This window comes from Symphalangus syndactylus, chromosome 2 (assembly GCF_028878055.3).
Source record: "Symphalangus syndactylus isolate Jambi chromosome 2, NHGRI_mSymSyn1-v2.1_pri, whole genome shotgun sequence".
NCBI lineage: Eukaryota > Metazoa > Chordata > Mammalia > Primates > Hylobatidae > Symphalangus > Symphalangus syndactylus.
The window spans coordinates 128,583,388-128,604,946 of NC_072424.2; the positions used below are offsets into that span (position 1 = coordinate 128,583,388).

The window sequence follows — 21,559 nt, forward strand, 5'->3', positions numbered from 1 at the left end:
AGTCTCCTTATCATCCTATACTTTCCACCCCTATATACTACCACCATCCTGAAAATATCTAGAAAATCCCTATTTGATGGATATTTCGATGGATGACCTACCCAACATCCAGCCCCTTATTTTCTTGACTTGCTCATGGCCAGTGACCTTCACCTGCGTTCACTTTAACCACTGTACACAACAACAGAGTGTTTTGTTGTAAACAACAGAAATTGACTCTAGCAAACTTAGATCACCAATTTGAGCTGTTTCTTCACCTCCTTCTTGACTTTTAAGATGGTGGTAAAATGCACACATAAAATTTACCATCTTAACCATTTTTAAATATACAGTTCAGTGGCATTAAGTACATTCACAAAGGTGACACGAACTCCAGAGAATACGCTGCTTGCAGCTTCGATGATTGTATCAACGGTAATAAGTCTTCCCAGGTCTGCAGGAGTAGCTGCAGCCAATTATACTTACTGGGCCTATGTGCCTTTCCTGCCCTTAATTCGGGCAGTTACATGGGTGGATAATTCTATTGAAGTATATATTAATAATAGTGCATGGGTACCTGGCCCCACGGATGATCGTTGCCCTGCCCAACCCGAGGAAGAAGGAATGATGACGAATATTTCCAGTGGGTATTGTTATCCTCCTATTTGCCTGGGGAGGGCACCAGGATGCTTAATGCCTACAACCCAAAACTGGTTGGTAGAAGTACCTACTGTCAGTGCCACCAGTGGATTTACTTATCACATGGTAAGTGGAATGTCACTCAGGCCACAGGTAAATTATTTGCAGGACCCTTCTTATCAAAGATCATTAAAATCTAGGCCTAAGGGGAAGCCTTGCCCCAAAGAAATTCCCAAAGGATCAAAAGGCCCAGAAGTTTTAGTTTGAAAAGAATGTGTGACTGATAGCGCGGCAATATTACAAAACAATGAATTCAGAACCATTACAGATTGGGCACCTCGAGGTCAATTCTACCGCAATTGCACAGGACAAACTCAATCGTGTCCCAGTGCACATGTGAGTCCAACTGTGGACAGTGACTTAACAGAAGGTTTAAATAAAAATAAGTACAAAAGGTTAGAGTCTCTCTACCCTTGGGAATGGGGTGAAAAGGGAATCTCATCACCTCGACCAAAGTTAGTCCTGTTACTGGTCCTAAGCATCCAGAACTTTGGAAGCTTACTGTGGCCTCGCACCACATTAGAATTTGGTCTGGAAATCAAGCTATAAAAACGAGATGGTAAGCCATCTTACACTATCGACCTAAATTCCAGTCTGACAATTCCTTTGCAAATTTGTGTAAAGCCCCCTTATATGCTAGTTGTAGGAAAAATAGTTATTAACCCAGATTCCCAAACTATAACCTGTGAAAATTGTAGATTGTTTACTTTCATTGATTCAACTTTTAATTGGCAGCATTGTATTCTACTAGTGAGAGAAAGAGAGGCCACTGTCACGTTTTATCCATGTCTATGTGGATTTTCTCTCTGTCTTCTGGTGTCCTGTCACATCCCAAAGCCGTGCAGTGCACTTTAGGTGAATTGGTGCATCTACATGGTCCGAGTGTGAGTGTGGGTGTGTGTGAGCACGCCCTGTGAGGTGCCCTGAGTTGGAATAAGCCGGTAAAAATGATCTCACTTTTATTAATCTTTATTTTTCTCTAAGGGAGAGGGATAGGGGGTGTTTAACAAAACTTTTTCTTTGAGACAGAGCTGTGCTCTGTCGCCCAGGCTAGAGTACAGTGACATGATCTCGGCTCACTGCAATCTGTCTCCTGGGTTCAAGCGATTCTCCTGCCTCAGCCTCCTGAGTAGCTGAGAATACAGGCACGCACCACCACACCCAGCCAATTTTCTGTATTTTTAGTAGAGATGGGGTTTCGCCATGTTGGCCAAGCTGGTCTTGAACTCCTGGCCTCAAGTGATCTGCCCACCTCAGCCTCCCAAAGTGCTGGGATTATAGGCGTGAGCTATTAAATATATGCATGGCTCACACTTATTTCAATGTTTAATATTAGAAGTGTTTTGGTCTTTATTTAGAAGTTTAGGGGCGATTTTGTGACCACAGATATGCTGTAGGAACTTCACTCATATCAATCAGCCTGTGGTCAAACTGGTTTCCTTAGTCATTTGGCTTAAAGTTTCAGTTTCCAAGAACCCCTCCACGATGTTAGGTGAGGATTTAGGGAATGTGGAGATGAACTAAAGTTTATGATGGGAAGATGTGTGTAGGTGACATGCAAACACTATTTTTTTTTTTTTTTTTTTTTTTTTTTTTTTACCAAGGACTTGAGCATCTGTGGACGTGGGTCCCCTGGAGGGGCCCTGGAACCAATCAGGACTATAAAATCCTTTTAAGGTTTTAAGAAGAGCATTGTTATCTCTGTGGTACTGACGAAGCCCCGCAAGCTCACCGAGATTAAGTGCCCCTGCCTAAGGTTACAAAGCCTCTTATCCTCAGGCCACCTCCAGTACAAACCCAAGCCCTCTCGTCTAAACTTGGCGCCCTGAATACCAAGGGTCACCTCGGCCTTTCAGGCTGAAGGGAGGGAGGCTGAGACTCAGGGCAGGGTCTGAGTCCCACTCCGCACCCCACCCTCTGTCTGGTACAGCTTACCAAACGAAAGTGCCCGAAGCCGTGACATCCCGGCCGGCGGCTCGCAGGCCCCCGCCCTCCGCACGTCACGGCCGCCGGGTGCAGTGCCCCCTAGGGGCCCCTGCGGACCAGGAGGAAGCGCCAGGTCCTTCCCGCCGCCGCCGGCTCCCCCGGCACGCGCCCCGCCGCCCTCGGCAGCCGCAGCTCCGTGTCCCCTGAGAACCAGCCGTCCCGCGCCATGGGCACGCGTCTGCCGCTCGTCCTGCGCCAGCTCCGCCGCCCGCCCCAGCCCCCGGGCCCGCCGCGCCGCCTCCGTGTGCCCTGTCGCGCTAGCGGCGGCGGCGGCGGCGGAGGCGGCGGCGGCGGCCGGGAGGGCCTGCTTGGACAGCGGCGGCCGCAGGATGGCCAGGCCCGGAGCAGCCGCAGCCCCGGCGGCCGAACGCCCGCGGCGCGGGACTCCATCGTCAGGTGAGTGTCGGGTCTGGCCCTGGCCCAGGTCTCTAGCGGCTGCGGCCCCGACCCTGGGGCGGAGCGCCCGGGGCCGCCGTGGGGAGCGGGGCGCGGGGCTGCGAGTGTTTGGTGCCAACTCGTTAGGGGCGCCGGGCGGTGTGTCGGGAAACGCGGGCTTGGGGACTGCGGCCGGGCGCGCTGGCGGAGAACGGGGGATCCAGGACCCGACCGGGCCTGCAGCGCAGGTGGGCGTGGGCATCCCCGATGGGCGCCTAGCGGCACGGACCGCACGCCCGGCTCCACGTGCGCAGCCGGCCGCCGGCTCTGATGCAATCGCGCCGGGCGCGACCCAGACGGTAAAGGGGCGGTGCGGCTAGGGCGGAAACCGGGGGAGGGGGCGAGGAGCAGGAGGAGGGCGGGGCTGCGGCTCGGCGCGCCTGCTGGCCCGGGGTTCGGGGCGGGCACGCGGAGCTCGGGAGAGGCGGGCTCGGGCCCAGCGCCGCCCGCGCGAAGCTCCCTGGTGTTGTGCGCCCTTCCCCGCGCGCCGCCCCCTGGGCTGGGGTCTGTGGATGACGTCCGCTTTTCCCGGAACGGCAAAGGTGGAGCCGGGCCCCCGGGACAGCCGCTGGGGGAATCCGAGAGGTCTCAGCGCTGGTTTCCAGCTCCGCCGCGCAGCGCGCACGGAGTCCCCGGGGAGCTGGGTTTGCAGGGTTCTCCGCGGGCCCAGAGCGAACTGGGAGCCCCGGGCCGGGCCTTTCCCGTCCCGGTCCCCGTCCCTGGGCCCCAGCCTTTCCCGCCCTCGCCAAGAGGGGCGCCCAGGTCTCGGGCCTTGCAGGGCGAGCCCCTCGGGACAACCTGGAGGTGGCGAGAAAGCCTTTTCCGCCTCCCTCGGAACTGGGATTAGGAACGAGTTCCAGAGTGCGGTTTCCCGGGCCAGCGGACCACCTTCTCCATTCACATCCTCTTCCCTTTCCTTCTAGCCTTCTTTCTTAGTCATTGCCTGCTTGCCTTTCTGTCTGCCTTTCCTTCCTCCCTCTGCTCTCCCATTTTCCTCCCCACTCCCCTTCTCCCCTGTCTCAGTAGTAAAATACGTTTCCTAGGCTTTTTATTATGTGGCGGATGATTTTAAGGGGCCATTTATTTAGTTTGCCTTGTTCTCTGTCTTCTTTTTCTTCTAGAAATGGAGTCTCGCTTTGTTGGTCAGGCTGGAGTTCAGTGGTGCCATCTCGGCTCACTGCAGCCTCCGCCTCCTGGGCTCAAGCGATCCTCCCGCCTTAGCCTCCAGAGTAACTGGGATCACAGGTGTGCGCTACCATGCCCGGATAATTTTATTTTTTTCGTAGAGACAGGGCCCCACTCTGTTACCCAGGCTGGTTTGGAACTCCTGGGCTCAAGCCATCATCCCTGCCCCCAAAGCGCTGGAATTTATTACACGTCAGGTCATTAGGTTTTAACCTGCACGTTGCTGAGACTCATCTTACCGTTAGAGACGTTGCTGAGACTCATCTTACCGGTTAGAGTCTGAGGCCAGGATAGGCGGCAAAAAAAAACGCCTCCTGTCATGCTGTTTTATTTTCTATGTAACACTGATTATTACCTGAAACTTCCTCCTTTGCTCATTTCTTGTCTGTCTCACCCACCTGGAATATGAGCTTCATGAGATAGCTGTCTCTTCGGTGCTATATCTTAGGTCCTGGGGAGAGTGCCCAGCATGTAATAGGCACTTGTGGAATGCTTCAAGATTTGGGGTCATCTGTGGGTTTTATTCATACATAATTCTTTTTTTTTTTTTTTTTTTTGAGATGGAGTCTCGCTCTGTCACCCAGGCTGGAGTGCAATGGCATGATCTTGGCTCACTGCAACCTCTGCCTCCCAGGTTCAGGCGATTCCCCTGCCTCAGCCTCCCGAGTAGCTGGGATTACAGGAGCGCGCCACCATGCCTGGCTAATTTTTGTATTTTGAGTAGAGACAGGATGTCTCACCATGTTGGCCAGGGCGGTCTCAAACTCCTGACCTCAGGTGATCCGACTGCCTTGGCCTCCCAAAGTGTTGGGATTACAGGCGTGACCCACCGTGCCTGGACTATTCATGCATACTTTTAGGTTTAAAGCCATGACTGCCTTAGAGATGAGTAAAGAGGTTAGTAGGGGGCTTTAGGGCCTGCACTGGGTTCCCCAAACCCAATTCCTTCAGGAAAATGGGAGGAGTAACAGTACCTACCTCAAGGGGTTATGGAAACAATTATGTGAGAGAACACAGGCAAAATACGTAGCCCAGGACTGTCACATACAAGACAAGTCCCTCAACAAATGGTGGCTATTAATTTTTTTTTTTTGAGACGGAATCTCACTCTGTCGCCCAGGTTGGGGTGCAGTGGCACGATCTCGGCTCACTGCAACCTATGCCTACCAGGTTCAAGCGATTCTCCTGCCTCAGCCTCCTGAGTAGCTGGGATTCCAGGCTCGCACCACCACGCCTGGCTTATTTTGTGTTTTTAGTAGAGACGGGGTTTCGCCATGTTGGCCACGCTGGTCTCAAACTCCTGACTTCGTGATCTGCCTGCCTCGGCCTCCCAAAGTGCTGGGATTACAGGTGTGAGCCACCGCGCCCAGCAATATTTTTACAATTCACTAAGCCAGGGGTCCACAGACTTTTTATATAATGGGCCAGATAGTAAATATTTTAGGTTTAGTGAGCCTAGAGGCAAAATCAAAATTATTAGTAGGTACATTTATAACGAGAAAAGACAAATTTAGGCCAGGCACCATGGTTCATGCCTGTAATCCCAGCACTTTGAGAGGCCAAAGTGGGATGATCGCATTCCCAGGAATTCAAGACCAGCCTGGGCAACATAGTGAGACACCCATCTCTATAAAAAATTTTTAAAAATTAACTGGACATGGCACGTGCCTGTAGTCCCAGCTACTCAGAAGGCTGAGGCAGGAGGATCACTTGAGCCCAGGAGGTCAAGGCTACAGCGAGCGGAGATTGCGCTACTGCACTTCAGCCTGGGCAATGGAGTGAGACCTTTTTATTTTTTATTTTTGCAATTAAGTATTTTTAATTAAGATATGTACATTTTTTAGACATAATGCTTTCACACACTTAATAGATGGCAGTATAGGGTAAACATAACTTTTTTATTTTTATTTTTTGTTTTACTGTAAGTTCTGGGAAACGTGCTGAACGTGCAGGTTTGTTACATAGGTATACGTGTGCCATGGTGGTTCGCTACACCCATCAACCCATCATCTAGGTTATAAGCCCCACATGCATTAGGTATTTGTCCTAATGCTCTCCCTCCCCTTGCCCTCCCCACCCCCTGACAGACCCCAGTGTGTGATGTTCCCCTCCCTGGGTCCATGTGTTCTCATTGTTCAACTCCCACTTAGGAGTGAGAACATGCGGTGTTTGGTTTCTGTTCCTGTGTTAGCTTGCTGAGGATGATGATTTCCAGCTTCTTCCATGTCCCTGCAGAGGACATGAATTCATCCTTTTTTATGGCTGCAATTTTATTTTTGTAGAGATGAAGTCTCACTATATTGGCCAGGCTGGTCTCAAGTGATCCTGCTGCCTCAGCCTCCCAAAGTGCTGAGATTGCAGGCATGAGCCACCACACCTGGCTGTATTGTACCTTTCAACTGAGTTATGTGCATGGTTTACTAAAACTCTCTAGCCCTGAATTGATTCCCTGAGGATTGGAGCAAAGTGGGTGGGGGCGTGAGTCGGCTAGAAGTCACCTGGAATAGACATCCAGGAGCCGAAGTGTATTAGGTCAGAAAAGTTAAAGAATGAGCTCCCTCAAAAGCATAGTGACCTGTTGTTCCTGGTGATGGGACTAGATGACCATAATCCCTCAGCCTCCCAAGTAGCTGGGATTGCAGGCAGGCACCACCACACCCAGCTAATTTTTGTATTTTTAGTAGAGACAGGGTTTCACCATGTTGGCCAGGCTAGTCTCCAACTCCTAACCTCAAGTGATCCACCCACCTTGGCCTCCCAAAGTGTTGGGATTACAGGCATGAGCCACTGCCCCGGCCAGTAATATAATACATTCTGTATAATAGTCACAGTCATGGTGAAAATAACAAAGCTGCTGCTGATGGCTTAATTCTGAGTTTTAGCTACACATGGTAACCTAGCTAGAGAGCTCACATTCCTCCCCACTGTCCTCAATCAAAGTGGAAGCTCACAAGGCCATTTTTCTCCCCCAAGGACATGAAAATCTCTGATTAGAAACATTTATGCTACTTTTTGGATTTATTGAACCTAATGACTCCTTTTTCTTTCTTGCTTGCTTTATCACTGTAGGAAAGAGTAACCCCAAAGAGTGAAACATTACACATATAACAAGTTGTAGGGAGCATGAACCTATTTTGTTTTATTAGCGTGGGTGGTAATAGCATTGAACTCCATTACACACCTGTACAGACACCCCTAAGATATTGTGGGTTCAGTTGCAGACCACTGCAATGAGGGGAATATCGCAGTAAAACGAGTCACACAAATTTTGTAGTTTCCCAGTGCATACAAAAGTTATGTTTATGTGGAATCCCAATGCCGGGCAGCCAGGGCCAAATCCATATCCCCCCAATATTGGGTGCCCTGGAGGTTCCAATCCTGCCCACCCACTGCCTATTAACCCACCCTTTCCCCCAGGCCACTGTCCTCCTCCCCCAGGAGCTCCCCATGGCAATCCAGCTTTCCCCCGAGGTGGGCCCCCTCATCCTGTGCCACAGCCAGGGTATCCAGGATGCCAACCCTCGGGTCCCTACCCTCCTCCATACCCACCGCCTGCCCCTGGAATCCCTCCTATGAATCCCTTGGCTCCTGGCATGGTCGGACCAGCAGTGATAGTGGACAAGAAGATGCAGAAGAAAATGAAGAAAGCTCATGAAAAGATGCACAAGCACCACAATCATGGCAAGCATTCCTCCTCCTCTTCCAGCAGTGATTCTGACTGAATACAGGCCCTGGACCCTTCCCTCAAGTCTCACCAGTTCTGCTCTCCCATCAAGCTTCAGATGCCATGTTGTACTGGGGGAATGTAGCCCTTGTGGTCCCCCCCCACCCCCCCTCAACCTGAGCCTCACCCTGCTGTTGAGCCCTGAGTGGATAGGGGAAATGGGAGGAGGATTGCCATGGCCTGGCCATCTTGTTGCTGCTTGGATAGATCATATAGCTAATGAATTAGGCAGGGGAGCTATTTTTTGAAGATGATGAACTAAATGTTGAAGACAAGTTTGAGATCTGTAAAATGTGATTTTTTACTTCTGCTTATAATACTTGTGATTGGGGAGGTTTGTGGAAATTTAGTTATGATGAAAAGCCTCTATCTTTTTCGTAATGTTGGCATACTTGGGGAATTTAGTGGCAAATACATTCCCCAGCAGGCCTATTGTTGGTTGCACTAACTGCAAGGTTGCTGGGAAGTAGAGTCCATTTGGTCGATGAGCTTTGACTGCCATTTTGGAACCTTACCTCTCCTCCCTAGCCCAATATGCTGTCTCGGGTCCTATTCAAATAAAGTTATTCTTCCTGGAAAAAAAAAAAAAGTTATGTTTAGACAATACTGTAGCCTATTGAGTATGTAATAGCATTTTGTCTAAAAAAAAAAAAAAAACCCATATATAAGGCCGGGCGTGGTGGCTCATGACTGTAATCCCAGCACTTTGGGAGGCTGAAGCGGGTGGATCACGAGGTCAGGAGTTCGAGACCAGCCTGGCCAACATAGTAAAACTGCATCTCTACTAAAAATACAAACATTAGCCAGCCATGGTGGTGTGCACCTGTAGTCCTAGCTACTTGGGAGGCTGAGGCAGGAGAATCGCTTGAACCCAGGAGGTGGAGGTTGTGGGGTGGCGGAGGTTGTGGTGAGCCACTGCATTCCAGCCTGGGAAACAGCGAGACTCCGTCTCAAAAAAAAAAAAAAAAAAAAAAAAAACAAAACCCAAAAAACATATATGTATATATATATATACCTTAATTTTAAAATACTTTATTGCCGGGAAATGCCAGTGGTCTGGTGGAGGATTGTGCCTAGATGTTGATGGTTATTGACTGATCAGGGTGATTGCTAAAGGTTAGGGTGGCTGTGGCAGTTTCTTAAAGTAAGACAATGAGGTTTGCTGCATTGATGGAACTCTTCCTTTTGTGGAAGATTTCTCTGTAGCAGTGCTACAGAGAAAATGGTAACATTTTACCCACAGTAGGACTTCTTTCAAAATGGGCGTCAATCCTCTCAAACCCTGCAACTGCTTTACCAAGTACTTGATATCAACTACTGTAATCTTTTTTTTTTTTTTGAGACGGAGTCTTGCTCTGTCACCCTGGCTGGACTGCAGTGCCGCGATCTTGGCTCACTGCCACCTCCGCCTCTCAGGTTCAAGTGATTCTCCTGCCTCAGCCTCCTGAGTAGCTGGGACTACAGGCGCCCGCCACCACGCCCAGCTAATTTTTTTGTATTTTTAGTAGAGACGGGGTTTCACCATATTGGCCAGGCTGGTATCGAACTCCTGACCTCGTGATCTGCCCGCTTTGGCCTCCCAAATTGTGGGGATTACAGATGTGAGCCACCGTGCCTGGCCTAATTACTGTAATCTTATAAATCCTTTGTTGTCATTTTATTTTATTTTATTTTTTGAGACAGAGTCTCACTCTTTCATCCAGGCTGGAGTGCAGTGGCGCGATCTCCGCTCACTGCAACCTCTGCCTCCCAGGTTCAATAAATTCTTCTGCTTCAGCCTCCCGAGTAGCTGGGATTATAGGCATGCACCACCATGCCCTGCTAATTTTTTTATTTTTAGTAGAGACAGGGTTTCACTATGTTGGCCAGGCTGGTCTCCAACTCCTGACCTCGTGATCCGCCTGCCTCGGCCTCCCAAAGTGCTAGGATTACAGGCGTGAGCCGTTGCTCCCAACCTAATAAGGCTGTTTTCTTATCATTTGTGTGTCCATGGGAGTAGCACTTTTAAATTTCTTCAGTAGCTTTTCCTTTGCATTCACAGCTTGGCTAACTGTTTAGCACAAGAGGCCTAGCTTTTGACCTGTCTTGGCTTTCAACACACCCTCCTCACAAAGTTTAATTATTTCTGGGTTTTTATTTAAAGTGAGAGACCTGCAGCTCTTCACTTGAACGCTTAGAGGCCACTGTAGTTACTAATTGTCCTAATTTCAATATTGTTGTTTCTCAGGGAACAGGGAAGCCAGAGGAGAGGGAGAGAGAAGGGGGAACAGCCAGTCCAGTGAAGCAGTCAGAACACACACCATCATGAACCATCATGGCCACGGTTTGGCCAACACAATTACAATAGCAACATCAAAGATCGTCCATCACACATCACCATAACAAACATACTAAAAATGAAAAAGTTTGAAATATTGCAAGAATTATCAAAATGTGACACAAAGTGAGCAGATGCCATTGGAAAAATGACTCCCATAGACTTAAAACACAAGTTGCCACAAACTTTCAATTTGTAGAAAAACACAGCATCTATAAATTGCAGTAAAGCAAAGCACAAAGAATGTTGTATGTCTGTATTTTTTTTCTATCCACATCCACCCCCCAACTTTTTTTTTTTTTTTTGGTAGAGACCAGGTCTCGCTATCTTGCCCAGGCTGGCCTTGAACTCCTGAGCTCAAGTGATCCTCTCACCTCAGCCTCCCAAAGTGCTGGGATTACAGGCATGAGCCACTGCGCCCAGCCCCCATCCCCAACTATTTTAAAACTCTAATTACTTTTTGATGATTGCCGACTTACCTATACAAGTGTTCCTTTTAGCCCGGTGAGGTGGCTCACCCCTGTAATTCCAGCACTTTGGGAGGCCAAGGTGGGTGGATCACGAGGTCAAGAGATCTAGACCACCCTGGCCAACATGGTGAAATCCTGTCTCTACTAAAAATACAAAAATTAGTGGGATGTGGTGGTGTGCACCTGTAGTCCCAGCTACTCGGGAGACTGAGGCAGGAGAATCACTTGAACCTGGGAGGTGGAGGTTGCAGTGAGCCAAGATCGTGCCACTGCCCTCCAGCCTGGCAACAGAGTGAGACTCCGTCTCAAAAAAATAAAAAGAAATATTCCTTTCATCAACTATGAATGGATCAAGACTATGAATGTTTCTGAGAAAATTATTGCTGTTAGTATGAATGTTTTTAGTGTTTAAGGGTAGCTTTGGGGCACAGAAAAAAAACAAACGTACATTTATAAGAAAAAGGGGAAAGAGCCACTATAGTATACCTGTTTTACAGATGAGGAAACTGAGGCTCTTAGAGACTTGCCCACGCTAGTAAACGAAATGCCCAGTACCAGTCCTGGGCCGTATTTCCACTTAGTGTCTCAGAACTACCTGGACTCTCTTAAAAATGTGCATTTCTGGGCTCCACTGAGACACGTTGAATCAGACTTTCTGGGGTGAAACACTGGAACCATTTTTTTTTTGAGACAGAGTCTCGCTCTGTCACCCAGCTGGAGTGCAGTGGCATGATCTTGGCTCACTGCAGCCTCTGCCTCCTGGGTTCAAGTGATTCTCCTGCCTCAGCCTCCTGAGTAGCTGGGATTACAGATGTGCACCACCACGCCTGGCTAATTTTTGTATTTTTACTAGGGATGGGGTTTCACCATGTTGGCCAGGATGGTCTCGAACTCCTGACCTCAAGTGATCCATTTCACCTTGGCCTCCTGAAGTACTGGGATTATAGGTGTGAGCCACTGCACCTGGCCTGGAACCTTTATTTTTACCAAACTCTCCAGTGATCCTTATACCATGAGCCGCTTGGGTCCCACACTCCAGTGCTTTCCTGGACCCAGACAAAAATAAGAACCCAGCATAGCCAAATTAACAGTCACGACAGGCTGGAAAGAGTGCGGCATATGGGCCTCAGTCACCCATTATTGGATGTATGGATTTTAGTGCTTATTTATAAGGTGATTTGTAAACTTTCCCATATGGTCACATTTATTCAGCACAATAATACAATTAATTCCCTGGGAATGAAGTAGCTTTATCCCAAGTGTTTCCAAACAAAACTAACTGAAATGTTCCCAGGTTATAGACAGTTGCCTGCACCCAGTCCATCTGTTCCAGCCCAGCTGGTAGTAGAAAGGTGGTCCTGGTTGTGAGTCTGAGCAGCTCTCCCCTCTAAAGCCCCGCCTGGGCACTGCAGTGCCTCCAGTGCCATTTGGCAGCTGTGTCTCTCTGAGAACTGGGGGAAGCTTCCCGATGCCTTTCTGCTCTTGGCAATGTACTGTGGATGGCATTGGCTGGAACTTCTTCACCCTGCATTTTTGTCAGGTGCGGTGCAAAACCCTGTCAGAGACTGAAAACAAAATGAAAAGGTGGTCTTAGCACTGAAGCCTGGGGGCTGCTGTGGCTGCGCCTTTGGTCTGTTGTGAGAGGGGGAAAAGCAAGCTCCCAGTGCTCATGTGCTGCTGAGAACATATCATAGGGTGGCGGTGAAGGTAGCCTCTGCAGTCACTCATCCCAGAAGGTTCCAGAAAAAGCTGAGCTCCTAACACTTTGTTTTTCTTTTTTTTTTTTTTTTTTTTTTTTGAGACGGAGTCTCGCTCTGTTGCCCAGGCTGGAGTGCAGTGGCGCAATCTTGGCTCACTGCAACCTCTGCCTCCCAGGTTCAAGCGATTCTCCTGCCTCAGCCTCCCAATTAGCTGGGATTACAGGCACCTGCCACCACACCCGACTAATTTTTGTATTTCTGGTAGAGACGGGGTTTCACCATATTGGCCAGGGTAGTCTTGAAATCCTGACCTTGTGATCTGCCCGCCTCAGCCTCCCAAAGTGCTGAGATTACAGTCGTGAGCCACCGCGCCTGGATTTTTTTTTTTTTTCTCTTTTTAAAAAGAAATTGAGTCTTGCTCTGCCACCCAGGCTGGAGTGCAGTGGTGCAGTCATAGCTTACTACAGCCTCAAACTCATGGGCTCAAGCAATCCTCCAGCTTCAGCCTCCCAAGTATCTGGGACCACAGTCACGCGCCATCACGCCCAGCTAAATTGTTTATAGAGATGGGATCTCGTTAGGTTACCCAGGCTGGTCTCAAACTCCTGGCCTCAAGCGGTCCTCCTGCCTTGGCCTCTCAAAGTGCTGGGACTACAGGTGCATGCCACCATGCCAGGCCTTCTACCACTTTTACCTAGGCTTGCCCTCCCCAGGCTGGCACCTCCCCCAGAGGCAGGAGGTGAAGGTGGCTGCTGCTGGGCATTTAGGAGGTACAGGTGCAGACTATGTTGTGGATTCTCAGGACTGAGAAGCTCTCTGCCTCTCTCCCTAGGAGGCTTTGATAGTGTTATCAAAGTGGGTCTCCAGTGTTTCTGGAACTTTCCTCTCCTTCCCTTCCTTCCTTACCTCATTCCTTCTTTAAATTCCAGGACCTGGAATTTATCCTGGCTCGACACTTCTTGTCCAACAGTGAGCCCCCTGTCTTCACCCCCCTAATCCCCTGTCTTCACTTCCCTCTTCCCACTTTATTTGCTTTCCCCATGGACCCATACTCAGGGTTTTGGGAGGATGGCGGTGGAGTATGGTGGAGGAGAGCGATTATTTAAAGTAGAAACCCAAAGCTTTTATTATAGTAACCTTGGAAAATACAAGAGAAAAAATTCACCGCTAGAAAATTATTGTAAACATCTAGTTTGTTTCCCTCTGCATATTTTAAAAACTGGATTGCTACATTTTACCTTGTGTTAGTGTCTTGATTTCATTGTTACGCCGCCTAGCCCCTCCACAGTGTACAGGTGGAGTGAGTCCTTCTGCGGTCTAGTTATTTTCACTTGGAGGAACGAACTTTCTGAGAAAATGTGTTTTGTCAGTCCTTTCTACTCATTAACCAAGAAATCACAATGTTGTTTTTCTTTCTCAATGTAGAGAAGTCATTCAGAATTCAAAAGAAGTTCTAAGTTTATTGCAAGAAAAAAACCCTGCCTTCAAGCCGGTTCTTGCAATTATCCAGGTAAGCCGAGAACAAGGTTCAGTCCTGCTATTTTAGGATGCCTTTCAATTTAGAAAATGATTGTATACAAAAGAGCAGCTGCATTTCTTGCCAAAGAGTAGAGGGCTCAGTTGGCAATGCTGTTTTCTTTGGTCTTTTGCTTCTTTGGGGTCACGGGTGAAGTACTGCCCTGCTTGAGTGTGTCTTCTTTCGTGAATTCTCCTCTCTGAGGTGGGGGTAGCTTTCAGAGGTCTAGGAGGTAAGCACTTACATGCATTGCATTACACAGGATATATTGTGGTCCATGTGTGCTCACAAATGTTTACCAAATGTGATTTTGAAGGTGCTGGGAAAAAAAGTGGCACTTTGTTTCAATGGACAGAGATGCTAGATGAAACATGGATATTTGGTAATCTTTTTACTCTATCTTTTAAAACCTGCCATAAACTTAATGGGACAAAAGTCATTACCCCGTCAAAAGGGCTTTGCATTCCACATACTTCTTTTGGCTGCAGCCCCTGGTTCTGAGCCACAGTTGGCCCCAGTTGCCATCCTGCTTGGCACACTTGTGTGATGGCAGGTGCCGAGAAATAATGAGGTGAGCCAAGCCTGGAAGCAAACACAGCCCGACAGTTGGGCTGCTACCACGGGGCTTGGCATGCACTTAGCGTATCAAAATAGCAGCCTCTGGTTCCATCGTGCTGCGTATTTCAGGATTACAGAGCTGTGCTCAAGTTACTTACATTCTCTGGGATCTGTAGCCACATCTCGTTACAAAGAAAGGCAAGTTAGAGCAATAGAAAGAAAATTAGATTAGGGCTCGGGCCTCCTGGGAATCTGCTGACTCCCTGGCTTTCCATCTAAAGGCAAACCATTTCAACTCCTACCTTTGGTGTCCCCATTTTTTGGCTTCTTTTTGTGATGAGGTCTTGCTTTGTTGCCTGGGCTGGAGTGCAGTGGCATGATCTTGACTCACCGCAGCCTTGACCAACTCCTGGGCTCAAGCAGTCCTCCCACCTCAGCCTCCTGAGTAGCTAGGACTGCAGGCATGCACCATCATGCCCTGCTATTTTTTGTATTTTTTGTAGAGATGGGGTTTCACCATGTTGCCCAGGCTGGTTTCGAACTCCTGGGCTCAAGCAATCCACCGCCTCAGCCTTCCAAAGTGCTGGGATTATAGGCATGAGCCACTGTGCCCAGTCGGTGTCCTCATTTTTAGAGAGGAAAGCTGGCTAGGTATGTCTTCTAATAGGAGGGATATTATTTTCCTTAAAAAAGTGACATAATTTAAAGCCTGAGGAATTACTCTGTTAAATACTGGCCCCGAGTCCCTTTTTAGAAGCAGCAAGATTGTTTTTCTGCACCTTCCATATTATCTTTGTAATTAGATCATCTGTAATCACAAAATTCATCTCCGGATTATCTTTTGTGCCTTTTCAAGCTATTTTTATGTTGTTATGTTGTTTTTACCCTCCTAAGGCAGGTGACGACAACTTGATGCAGGAAATCAACCAGAATTTGGCTGAGGAGGTGAGGACTGTTGCTTTTAAAAAATTCATTATAACTTTTAACAATACATTCTCTTATAGTGATGAATAACCTTGTGTTCCTTTTTCAGGCTGGTCTGAACATCACTCACATTTGCCTCCCTCCAGATAGCAATGAAGCCGAGGTAATAATGGCAGAGCCCTAAACTCTTGCTGCTTCTTTCCTCTTGAGACTTAATAGGCCCATTGGCGTCTCTTAGTGGTGGCTGGGACAGATCTAACCTTTGCTTGTGGCTGAATATTAGAGGGAAGACTTCACTTCTTTTCTCTAGGGTAAATGCTTCATGATATCCTTGTTCCTTGTCATTTGTATGTTTCTACCGAAGACTTGAGCTGCGACTTGTTGAGTTCAGTTGTGTTTCTTCAGCTGCGGTGGCAGCGTCATCTAGTGGAAATTGTCAGGCCGAGGCGAGGAAGCTGGACCTTGGGCCACAGATCCCTGTGCCAGGGCCTGGCCCTTCTGTGGTTAGCTTTTCTTCCTACTGGCTTCATGTGATGGAAAACCTCAAATAATGGAATCTTAAATAGCATACAAGTTTATTTCTCTCTTTTTTTTTTTTTTTTTTTGAGATGGAATTTCACTTTTGTTGCCCAGGCTGGAGTGCAATGATGCCATCTTGGCTCACTGCAACCTCCGCTTCCCAGGTTCAAGCGATTCTCCTGCCTCAGCCTCCTGAGTAGCTGGGATTATAGGTGCGTGCCAACACACCCAGCTAATTTTCGTATCTTTAGTAGAGATGGGGTTTCACCATATTAGCCAGGCTGGTCTTGAACTCCTGACCTCAAGTGATCCACCCTCCTCGGCCTCCCAAAGTGCTAGGATTACAGATGTGAGCTACTGTGCCTTGCCTAGAAGTGTATTTTTCTGGGACATGAATAAAGTTTGGAAGAAGGCAGTCCCTGGTTGGTGATATCACCAAGTCGTAGGAACTCAGGCTCCTGTCCCTCTGCTCTGCCACCTTTGTGGTTTGGTTAACAAGCACTTTGTTCTGATTGATCAGTGAGGCCCAGCAGGTCTGCTAGTCATTTGTGAGACAAAGAATGGGAATTTGTAGAGTTTGTATCTGGCCTTGTACTATGTAAACAAGGGGGCATTGGTGAGTCTTATTTGAGTCCTATGGAGAAGAGCAGTTCTTTGCAGTACACAGAAGGTACAGGGATTTGTTAACCTTCCCTCTTTTCCAGGATCACAGGGCTTAGGTAAAGTTCATTGTCACCAAGAAGAAAAAGGAAGGACAAAGACAGGCCCCTGCTGTCTTTAAAGACATTTCCTGAAAGTCACAGTTCTACATCCATTCCGTTGTCCCCTACCTAATTGCCTGGCCAACTGCAAGGGAGGCTGGGAAGTGTAGTTTTTATACCAAGAAGCCTTAGATCATTTATTAGCAAGCTAAAAATCAAGAGTTTATTACTAAGGAAAGAAAGAAAACTATATACTGGGCGATAAGTGTTTGCCACACTTGCCATTGTAGCGTGGTACAAATATGAAGTGTTAAATATGTAACAAATACCTATGATACCAGCAGTGACAGCATGCAAAGGAAGTTGTTCATTTGCACAATACCCACTGTCTGCAGCAGAATTTGCTTTTCTTTTTTTTTTTTTTTTTTTTTTTGGAGATAGAGTCTTGCTCTGTCACCCAGGCTGGAGTGCAGTGGTGCGATCTTGGCTCACTGCAACCTCTACCTCCCAGGTTCAAGTCATTCTCCTGCCTCAGCCTCCCAAGTGGCTGGGATTACAGGTGCCCGCCACCATGCCTGGCTAATTTTTTGTATTTTTAGTAGAGATGGGGTTTCATCGTGTTGACCAAGTTGGTCTTGAACTCCTGACCTCAGGTGATGGCCTGCCTCTGCTTCCCAAAGTGCTGGGATTACAGGTGTGAGCCACTGCGCCCAGCTGGAATTTGCTTTTCTTTAGGTTGTTTTGCCACTGGTATTTTTTTTTTTTTTTTTTTTTTGAGACGGAGTCTCACTCTGTCACCCAGGCTGGAGCACAATGGCGCAATCTCCGCTCACTGCAACTTCCACCTCCCATGTTCAAGTGATTCTCCCCGCTCAGCCTCCCAAATAGCTGGGATTACAGGCACCCGCCGTTATGCCCAGCTAATTTTTGCATTTTTGTAGTGACAGGGTTTCACCATGTTAGCCAGGCCGTTCTTGAACTCCTGACCTCAGGTGATCTGCCCTCCCTGGCCTCCCTAAGCGCTGGGATTACAGGTGTGAGCCACCTCACCTGGCCTTGCCACTGGTATTAATAGCCCTGATTTTCATTGTTGTTGTTTACAGTTGACACATAATAATTGTGCATGTGTGTGGGGTACAGTGTGGCGTTTCAGTACTTGCGTATGTTGTGTAATGATCAAATCAGGTTAGTTACATTCATCACCTAGAACGTTCATCATTTCTTTGTGGTGATAGCACTCAAGATCTTTTCTAGCTGTCTCGAAATATACAATACATTGTCATTAGCTATAGTCACCCTACTATGTATTAGAACACTGGAATGTATTCCTCCTATCTAAATGTAACTTTTTACCTACTGATGGACCAACCTCTCCCCATTTCCCCTCCCCCATCCCTCTCCAGCCTCTGGTAACCACTATTCTATTCTCTATTTCTATGAGATCAACTTTCCTAGATTGCACATGTAAGTAACATCCTATGGTATTTGCCTTTCTGCACCTGGCTTATTTCACTTCATGTTATGTCCTCTAAGTTCATCCATGTTGCCACAAATGACAGGATTTCGTTCCTTTTTATGGTTGAATGATATTCCATTGTGTATACAAACCACACTTTCTTTATCCTCCATTAATGGGCACTTGGATTGGTTCCATCTCTTGGCTACTGTGAATAGTGCTGTAATAAACACGGGAATGCAGACGCCTTCTCAGCATAGCGGTTTCAGTTCCCGTGCGTATATACCTAGTGGTGGGAATGGCTGGGTCATATGGTAGTTGTTTTTTTAATTTTGTGAGAAATCTTCATTCCGTTTTCTCTAATGGCTGTATTAATCCGCATTCCCACCAGCAGTGTACAAGAGCTCCCCTTTCCACATATCCTCCCCAGCATTTGTTATTGTCATTTTGATATCTCATCGTGGTTTTGATTTGCATTTCCCTGATAATTAATGATGTTGAGTGTTTTGTCATATACCTGCAGGCCATTTGTATGTCCTTTGGGAGATGTCTGTTCACGTCTTTTGCCCATTTTTTATTTGAATTATTTGTTTTTTTGTTATTAGGTTATTTGAGTTCCTTATATATTCTGGATGTTAACCCCTTGTTGGACGCATAGTTTGCAAATATTTTCTCACATTCTGTAGGTTGTCTCTGCTTCATTGATTGTTTGCTTTGCTACGAAGAATGTTTTTAGTTTGATATAATCCCACTTGTGTATTTTTGCTTTCGTTGTCTATTTTGTTGAGGTCCTATCCAAAAAAACCTTGTCCAGACCAATGTCATGAAGCATTTCCCCTATGTTTTCTTCTATTAGTTTTATGGTTTGAGACCTTATATTTAAGTCTTTAATTCCTTTTGAGTTGATTTTTATAGAAGTGAGCGATGAGGGCCGAGTTTCATTCTTCTGCATGTGGATATCCAGTTTTCCCAGCACTATTTATTGAAGAGGCTCTCTTTCCACAATGCGTGTTCTTAGTACCTTTGCCTTGACTTATTTTTTGACAAGGAATCATTTATTCCCCATTTTTCTTTGGGAAAATTCTAATAGAGTGAATTTGTATGGTGTTATATTGAAAAAGAGTAAGTACCTTAATTTATTAATTAAGATTTGTGTTGGCATTTGTTGCTTCTACCAAATGCTTGGTACAGGTGACAGTAGCTTCCTCACTTCATTCTGGTCTCTGCTTGAACATCGTGGCCTCTGACCACCCCTCCACCCATCACTCTGTTAACCTTTTACCCCTCTGAACCTTTATTTTTCTGCATATCATTTATTCTTTCCAGTGATTTTATTATTATAATTATAATTTGGAAGGGAAGAACTTCCCTCCTCCACTAGAGTATAAGATCCACGAGGACAGTTTGGTTTATAGCTGTATTTCCTTTACTTAGAACTGATACAGAGTAGGTGCTCAAACCATTTGTTGAATGAATGAAAGAATGCCGAATGAATGAAACAAAGCTTTCTTTCTGATTTTGTACCTCAAATGGTTTCCCCTGCCACTGCACAGGTAGTGATTTTTGCTAGGCAATGAAACAAAAATGGTAAACCAACCCTTCCCCAGAGCCTCTGAGTGAGATCTATATGCAAAGATAAGTATCTTCTCACTTATGAGCAAATATTTTTGTTAAGTGAGATGAATCAGGATCTTATCTCCTGGCATAAAATAGACAGAGAGGACAAAGCATTGCTTATTTAGAGACACACCCAGACATTCATTAGCTTCCCAAAATGTAGCTTGGTCTTTTTCCTAAATAGTGAATTATTTTAGTGTTTCCCATAAAAGGAGCTGTGCATGCTAAGAATTTTTCTAGCATAAGCCTTTGGAAAGGCTTCTTATGTGTCATTGAGGTCCAGATAACCCGAGGGCTTCTGTGACTGCTTGGACGTCATGATTAGTGAGCTGTGTTGAACACATTGTGTTTGAAACACACAGGCTTAGCTGGGCCAGGTTGGAATGCTTCAGATTCATGCTTCCTGTCCTTCCTGAAAACTGGCAGTGTGTTTGGCTTAAAGTATGTTTGTTGACAGAGAAGTGTCCTTTGTCTATCTAAACCTTAATAGCTGTTGAGCTTTGGTTTTGCTCTGTTTTGTCTTTTTCTGGCACAGAGTAGAGCCATAGAAAGGCAGAGAAGTCACTAAAAAATTCAGCCAAGCCTTTTAATTTTGTTTTTGAGCCTTATACACATGATGAAAAGAAAAAAATAGGCTTTTTATTCTGCTTTACATCAAGTCTTCAACAAGGAGCAAAACAACAACAAACTATAACAGATGCATTTTCATGAATCCACTTTTTATATAAAGCTTCCTTTGTTGGGTCTCATTTTCACAAAACTAATTTTTATTTTTTTTTTTTGTTTTCTCTTTAGATTATAGATGAAATCTTAAAGATTAATGAAGATACCAGAGTACATGGCCTTGCGCTTCAGATCTCTGAGAACTTGTTTAGCAACAAAGTCCTCAATGCCTTGAAACCAGAAAAAGATGTGGATGGGTAAGAAAAGAAAATCAAATAATCAACCTTTATGGCTAAATCACTTTTTCTATTGTGCCTGCTTTTATTTTTCTAAATTTCTTCTATTTATTTCAACTGTGTCAGTAATTAGATGAAAAAAATCATTTTAAATATTTCAGGAGTCTGTAGGATTTTTTTTTTTGAGATGGAGTCTCGCTCTGTTGCCCAGGCTAGAGTGCAGTGGCATGATCTTGGCTCACCGCAACCTCCACCTCCTGGGTTCAAGCGATTCTCCTGCCTCAGCCTCCTGAGTAGCTGGGATTACAGACATGCGCCACCATGCCTGGCTAATTTTTGTATTTTTAGTAGAGACGGGGTTTCACCATGTTGGCCAGGATGGTGTCGATCTCCTGACCTCGTGATCCACCCGCCTCAGCCTCCCAAAATGTTGGGATTACAGGCGTGAGCCACCGTGACTGGCCATCTGTAGCCTTTTAAAATTCTGCATGCAAAAGTTACATATTTTGGAAAATACATTAGCCCTTTTATAGTGCTTCAGTGCCATATGATCTTACACCGTCAGATTCATTTAATAAATTCCGGTCTGACTTATACAATCTTTAGCCAGCTCTATTCTTCTAATAGTTTTTTTCCTTGGTAATTCTACCAGACCAGAGAAAAAAATTTAGAAACCTGATTCCCTAGCAGTACCATATTCTGTCTTAGTCCCAGGCCATTTGAGAAAAGCAAAATAAATACTTTTCTTAATGACACAAGGTCTTATTTGAAATTTGGAGGGGAGCATCATAACTATTGGGTGCTGTAATGTTGGGCTGTGATTCATGTCATGGAGTGACATAAGCTTCATAGAACAAAGGATACCGGCCATCTC

The 21,559-nt window shown here is 46.5% G+C and overlaps 2 protein-coding genes across 9 annotated transcripts in view; both read left to right on the forward strand.

Moving 5' to 3' along the window:
• Positions 1-2,689: 2,689 nt before the first annotated feature.
• Positions 2,690-21,559, forward strand: part of MTHFD1L (methylenetetrahydrofolate dehydrogenase (NADP+ dependent) 1 like) — a 312,601-nt gene continuing 293,731 nt past the window's right edge. For 7 of the 8 annotated variants that reach the window (XR_010119055.1, XM_063632271.1, XM_063632270.1 and 4 more), the window contains exons 1-5: positions 2,701-3,060; positions 13,921-14,005; positions 15,464-15,514; positions 15,603-15,656; positions 20,582-20,706. Coding sequence is in view for 7 of the 8 variants with exons in the window: in XM_063632271.1 (XP_063488341.1) it covers positions 2,831-3,060; positions 13,921-14,005; positions 15,464-15,514; positions 15,603-15,656; positions 20,582-20,706 (545 nt within the window). In the remaining variant the exon portion in view is untranslated. Of the gene's footprint in view, positions 3,061-13,920; positions 14,006-15,463; positions 15,515-15,602; positions 15,657-20,581; positions 20,707-21,559 lie in introns of all 8 variants that reach the window. The other variant, XM_055267460.2, reaches the window with a different exon arrangement.
• Positions 3,512-8,112, forward strand: LOC129475514 (proline-rich protein 13-like). Its single transcript, XM_055267608.2, has one exon. The coding sequence runs from the start codon at positions 7,581-7,583 to the stop codon at positions 8,004-8,006; it is 426 nt and encodes a 141-aa protein (XP_055123583.1). The 5' UTR covers positions 3,512-7,580; the 3' UTR covers positions 8,007-8,112.

Bases quoted from the DNA above. Each gene is read 5' to 3' on its own strand.
- LOC129475514 (XM_055267608.2), top strand. From the start codon at position 7,581: ATGTTTATGTGGAATCCCAATGCCGGGCAGCCAGGGCCAAATCCATAT.